The sequence below is a fragment of the Stenella coeruleoalba genome, assembly GCF_951394435.1.
Source record: "Stenella coeruleoalba genome assembly, chromosome: 20".
Classification (NCBI taxonomy): Eukaryota; Metazoa; Chordata; class Mammalia; order Artiodactyla; family Delphinidae; genus Stenella; species Stenella coeruleoalba.
The window spans coordinates 47,377,910-47,383,840 of NC_137166.1; the positions used below are offsets into that span (position 1 = coordinate 47,377,910).

At 54.5% G+C, this 5,931-nt stretch overlaps 1 protein-coding gene across 3 annotated transcripts; it reads left to right on the plus strand.

Annotated features, from left to right (window-relative positions):
• The first annotated feature begins 912 nt into the window (after positions 1 to 912).
• On the plus strand, positions 913 to 5,122 carry PAFAH1B3 (platelet activating factor acetylhydrolase 1b catalytic subunit 3). 3 transcript variants are annotated; one of them, XM_079907297.1, is made up of 7 exons: positions 913 to 1,165; positions 1,303 to 1,379; positions 2,584 to 3,004; positions 3,211 to 3,300; positions 3,984 to 4,100; positions 4,179 to 4,301; positions 4,767 to 5,122. In XM_079907297.1, the coding sequence occupies exons 3-7, from the start codon at positions 2,927 to 2,929 to the stop codon at positions 5,055 to 5,057; spliced, it is 699 nt and encodes a 232-aa protein (XP_079763423.1). In that variant the 5' UTR covers positions 913 to 1,165; positions 1,303 to 1,379; positions 2,584 to 2,926; the 3' UTR covers positions 5,058 to 5,122. The 3 variants fall into 3 exon arrangements, with proteins under 3 accessions (XP_079763423.1, XP_079763425.1, XP_079763424.1); XM_079907298.1 differs by lacking the exons at positions 913 to 1,165; positions 1,303 to 1,379 and adding an exon at positions 2,366 to 2,386 and having other exon boundaries at positions 2,524 to 3,004; XM_079907299.1 differs by lacking the exons at positions 913 to 1,165; positions 1,303 to 1,379; positions 4,179 to 4,301 and having other exon boundaries at positions 2,357 to 3,004.
• Positions 5,123 to 5,931: the final 809 nt, after the last annotated feature.

Consider the following 5,931-nt stretch of genomic DNA (forward strand, 5'->3'; position numbering starts at 1 on the left):
TTTAGAGACACAAGATGAGACAAAGGGATTGGTAGAGAGCAACTGGAAAAGGCTTGGTCAGGGTAAGGTCAGAAAAAAAAGCAGGGTCATAGGAGTAGGATGAGGTCAAGGGAGTCATGCTGAACGGGAAGATTTATCAGGGGATAGAGAAAGGGTTAGAGAGAACAGGGATATGAAGAAATAGCTAAAAAATGGGGGATGGGAAAGGGATCATGATATTGGCGGGATCTGGTGAACCAGAAAGGGACTTTGGACAGACGAGAAATCCAGGGGTAAAGGAGGTACTGGAGAATGTAGAAAGTGGAGAGAGATGGTAGAGAGAGAAAGGCAGGAAAGAAAATGGAAGTTGGAGAAACAGAGAATAACTCGGGAGGACAGAAAGGGCAACAGAGGAGCTATCAGGGACTGGGGCCTGGTCATAGAACGGGGTAGGAAACAAGGCTGCGTGGGGCAGATGAGGTAGGGAAGGGAGTACAGTTGGTGGGGGCAGGGAAGGGGAAGGGCCCCTCACCTTCTCCTGTACCCAACGAACCCCGCCCCCCCCACCCGCCCACTCCACGTGGCTGTGGGGTACAATGGCTTATTTTCCGCGGTGACCCTAGCTCTCAACGTGCCTGATACTCTTCCGGGTCTCACACAGGGCCTCGTGCAAGCACGCATGCGCGTGCCCCTCCCACGCCCTTTGGCTCCCCACCCCCACCCCAAGAGGCACAGGCCCAGGGGCACGTGCCAGCTGCCCAGAGCGCAGGTTATAGCCCCGCCCCTCCCGACCTCACATTCGGAAACCTCTTTCATTTGTCCTTAGGCACCTCCTATCCACCAATTGGCTGTGAGGTCCACTAGGCCCGCCCCCTTCCTCAATGCTGATTGGTTTAGACATCTATCGTGGACTTTCTCTCTGGAGCTTGGAGATATAGGCGAAGCCAAGAGGGAGAAGGGCTACGGTAGCCCTACACACAGCCAGGCTCCAAGCAGTCACAGGCTTTATCCCTAGAGAGTCAGTATAGTGTCGTCATTTAGAGCTAGGCTCCAGACCTACACTACCTAGGTTCAAATGCCCAGGCACATTTGAGCTCTGTGACCTCGGAAAAGTATGTAACTGCTCAGAGCTTCAGTTTCCTAATCTGTAAAATGGAGTTGGTATCTTCTCCTTCTTATAACTGCTGTAAGTATGAAATGAGCCAACATACAATTTGAAAACAGCGCTTGGTGAATGGATGCCTGTAAATTTTGTTTCTCACTACACTTGTCCCCTCAGACTTTTTTTTTTTTTTTTTGACCGCGTGGCTTGCGGGATCTCAGTTTCCTGACCAGGGATTGGACCCCGGCCCACAGCAGTGAAAGCCCAGAATCCTAACCACTAGGCCACCAAAATCAAGGTATGCCAGGGTATTCCCTATACCCTAATAAGCTATATTCTGTATTACCTGGTAATGTTGCTTGCCCAACCTTCACTATCTTTCAAAGCCGAACTCCTTAGATACTACTCCTTCTAGGAAATCCCTCACCCTGAGTCCTTCTCTTTCTTCTCCCACAGAGGTCCCCCGTGCATTCCTTAATCACAACCTTGATCGCTCCCTCAGCTTTGTGTCTGGATCTACCTCCCCCAACACGCTGGGACAAGGCCAGGATCTGACCCATTCCTTTAATACTCATTCAGCAAGTACTTGTGAACAGCCATAGATAGTACTTGGTATTAATACTGTGAGTCAGGCCCTGTTCCAGGCAAGTGGATTGAGGCAAAACACAAACACAATAAATAAGATTCATCTCTGTATCTCAGTATCAGCCTACCTAGAAGGAATGAATAGATAGGAAGATCCCATCTGGGAGTGGAGCTACAGGAATATGAGCAGGACTTTGAGGGTGGTGTGGGACCCCCACCTGGTCCCCCAGAACAGGGAGATCTGGGAAGACTTGAGGACTGAGATTAATTTGGGGCAGGAGGTGGGGGGCAGCGACCTTAGGTGGCCTTGGCTGTGGATGTAGGTTTTGGAGCTCAGACACACCCAACTGAAGTTGTTGGTCAGCCATAGGTTTAGGGAGGGGAGCAGAGGCCACAGATCTGTAAGATGAGCTGCGCGGGAGGGGCTCCAGGCTGGACTTGGGCCTTGCAGCATCTCTAATTTCCTTTATCTTTCTGCATCTTCTACTACCCTCTTTGCAGGGTAATGTCTGTAATGCAAAGACATATAGTTTAGAAATTATGCCACAAAAACTGGCATAATTTGAGCAGGGGAGGCCCATGAGCAGATAGGCTCACTAAAGTCCTGGCACTGCCTTGGCGTGAGTGTCTCCTTACAGCTGAGCCTCTAATTTTCACATTTCCATCCTCCTTTTCTCTCCCCCACGTCAGAAGAAAATGGGAGCGTCCCTTCCTTGCCAGGTGCGTTTGAGCCACCCCCTCAAAGATCCAAGCATGGACTCGTCCACTCACTCCCCTACCACCACGTGAATGAGACACACAGACACACACCCCCACACACAGTAGGTGGTTCCTTCCCCACATTTCTCGCCCTACAGCAAATGGTTTCTTCCCACGAGGAAGGGCGCTAGATTTTCCCCACTCTGCTTTCACGGTAGGGTGGTTTCTCCCTCCTCCCCTCCACGGGTGCCGGATGGTCTCGCCTCCCCCCACGCCCCGTGCCGCCGCCGCTGCCGGAGAGTGAGCGGCCCGGGCAGGAAGCGCCGGACGAGCCCACTGCGCGGCCGCCGTGGGGGAAGCAAGGCCAATTCCTCTAAGTGAAGGTTTCCGCCCCGGAGAGGAGGCGGCGCCCGGGATCGGCCGCGCCCTCCGCTAGAGTGCGGGCTTCGGGACAGTCCATTGTTGCCTGAGGGGTAGGGGTGGGCGTGGCGGCGCCGCCTCCTTCAGGAACACTCCCCGGCTGACCGCGCTCGCTCGTCCTGCTGGAGCCGCGGCGCCAAGATGAGTGGAGAAGAGAACCCAGCCAGCAAGCCCACGCCGGTGCAGGACGTGCAGGGCGACGGGCGCTGGATGTCCCTGGTGAGCGACCCCGCCCGCGATACTCTGGAGTCCGGGGCTGGGGGCGGGGGATGGGGGGGGAAGGCTCTGAGAGAGTAGCTGGTTTGCGCCGCTTTCATTACGAGATTGGGAAACTGAGGGTAGTTGGCGTGGTGCCGCCTAAGGAAGCGGGGCGGGGCGGGCCCAGCAGCGCGCGTGCCATTGACTCCCCCTTTACGTCCCCAAAGCACCATCGGTTCGTAGCCGACAGCAAAGATAAAGAACCCGAAGTCGTCTTCATCGGGGACTCCTTAGTCCAGCTAATGCACCAGTGCGAGGTGAGGCCCGTCCCTCTCTTCCTGCCCCCCCCAGGCCTGTGCCCTCAGTGACAGACCTGGACCAGAGCCCAGACCAGGCGGTGTATGGGGTACCCGAAATAGCCTCAGGTAATGCCGGGCACCCAGAATCTCAGTATAATGTGCCACATTCTACTGAGAAGGAAGTGTGTGTCCTGGCTTTGTCGTACTGGGTCTGTGTATAGTGAGACTTAAAATGAGGCTTCGTGCAAGACTGCCTAGGATGAGGCTCTTTGTTTGCTTAAACTAGTGCCCAGCCCTAATGGATTTCCACAGAGCTATAGTTATTTCCACAAAGTGAAGGTCAACGGTAATAGGTCTCTACTAAGGGGGCTCAATTATGATATCTTTCCATTAAGCGACGTTAAACCATGGCTTTCCTCAAAGTGAGGTTCAACTGGAATGCTGTTGGTTCGATGCCTGGCTCAAGTAGAATAGGCTTCCGTGAAGGGAGTCCTGCTTCCATGGGGTTTTGTGGAAGTGAGACTATAATGGGTTTGCGTAAAGTGAGGTTTGACCATATTGGGGTTTGCTCAAGGTGAGATTTAACCAGACTGCTTCCGTAAAGCAAGGCTCTTCCATGATGACATTTGGTTAACCTTTGGATAGAGAGTGGTGGTCCATGCTGACAGTGCCCCTGTGCCCACACCACTTCTTGCCCACAGATCTGGCGGGAGCTCTTTTCCCCTCTTCATGCACTTAACTTTGGCATTGGCGGTGACAGCACGCAGCACGTGCTGTGGCGTCTGGAGAACGGGGAACTGGAACACATCCGGCCCAAGGTGAGCAGGGCTTGGGTGGGCAGCTAGAGCACCCTTAGCCTGCCCCCTCACCACTGCTTCATGCCTCTCTTTCCACAGATTGTGGTGGTCTGGGTGGGTACCAATAACCACGGGCACACCGCAGAGCAGGTGGCTGGAGGCATCAAGGCCATCGTGCAACTGGTGAACCAGCGGCAGCCCCAGGCCCGGGTCGTGGTGCTGGTGAGAGAGTGAGAGGGTGGGGAAAGAAGAATGGCAGTGTTCTGGGACCCCTTCACGTGTAGCCACAGCTGCACGGTTCTGGGCAGCTTAGCACAGAGCAGTGGTTGAAGGCAGAATCTCATGTTGAAGCTTGCTACACCCATCAGAAGGGCTGTGGTTAAGGACATGTTCAGGGACCAGTTAACCCCTTTTGCCCAAGAGACTGCTAGAGATTCTCAGGGTGTTGAGAAATTCAAGACACTTAAATAGCCAAAAGTTGTCAGGCATTCCCAGGGTTAATCTTGCCTCCATCACTTCTAGAAGGTCTCACTTCTAGAATAAGGTCTCAGACCATCATCTTCCCATCCCTAGTGTATTCTGCAGCTGGGGACTTACTGATGGGGGGTGGGGGACAGTTTGGCACAGGGAACAGGATACCCAGAGGCTGGTAGGATGCCTCCTCACAACTCTTCTTGCCTTCCTCAGGGCCTGCTTCCTCGGGGCCAGCACCCCAACCCACTTCGCGAGAAAAACCGACAGGTGAATGAGCTGGTACGGGCAGCACTGGCTGGCCACCCACGGGCGCACTTCCTGGATGCAGACCCTGGCTTTGTGCACTCAGATGGTACCATAAGTCACCATGACATGTATGATTACCTGCATCTCAGCCGGCTGGGGTACACACCTGTTTGCCGGACCCTGCACTCCCTGCTTCTGCGTCTGCTCGCCCAAGACCAGGGACAGGGTAGTGCTCCCCTGCCAGAACCCACACCCTAAGCATCTGCCTTCCTGCAACATTAAATTTTCATTCTTCAGTCTCCCATTCTCTGCTTTATGGCCAATCCCGTGTGGGTACCAGAATCTCAACTCCAATGTCTGTGACCCTGCATCTCTGCCCAAGGCAGGCCGCACCAATCCATCAAGATGCTCTGGCTCTTGTAGAGTCAGGCAGATTTCTGTCATCACAGTGGTGCTCCAGGCAGGCACGACCAATCAGTACAACACGAAGTGAAACTGGTTTTCTAACATGGCCCTATAGGATCATGGTCAAGCAAGAATTCTGGGTGACCCAACGGTCAAAGCCCACTCAGAGCTGCCCTCCAATCTGCACATGCTCTTCCCCCTGACTGGAACTTCTGGTGCTCTGGTTCTAGCTTAAATGTGACTTCCTGTGGAAGCTTCCTGACCTTCCCACCCCTAGCAGTCATCCCTCCACACAGCGTATGGGTATTTTTCTCTCCAGAGAAGCACTGTCCACAGGCTGTGACAGAGGCGTAAACCAGGAGAGGTTCCTTCTGGCCTGGCTGCAGTGCTGGTTCAGTCCACACAAGGGCAGCAGGGGTCACTGGGGACAGCGTGGTACTCTGGGCTGACTGGCCTCCCCACCCAGTGCCACCCCTGGCTCAGACCTCTCTCGTTCAGCTGGAACGTCAGAGGTGAACTGCTCTTCATGTAGTACCACATCACGGGCCTTCCCGACCTTGTGCGTGTTAGACGGCTTAACAGGCATCTTGACTCTGCCCACCACGTCCCCCTGATGTAGGGAAGGGACGGTCCTGGAATCGCACCCCCCACCTCACGGTGGTTAGGGGGAGAAGTCCAGCTCCACTGCCAGCTGGGGGGCGGACTGGTACGGCCAACATCCCTTCTC

Coding starts and splice junctions, on each gene's coding strand:
- PAFAH1B3 (XM_079907297.1), top strand. CDS start 2,927: ATGAGTGGAGAAGAGAACCCAGCCAGCAAGCCCACGCCGGTGCAGGAC. Junction 3,005..3,210: donor ACGGGCGCTGGATGTCCCTG/GTGAGCGACCCC, acceptor ACGTCCCCAAAG/CACCATCGGTTCGTAGCCGA. Junction 4,302..4,766: donor AGGCCCGGGTCGTGGTGCTG/GTGAGAGAGTGA, acceptor TGCCTTCCTCAG/GGCCTGCTTCCTCGGGGCCA.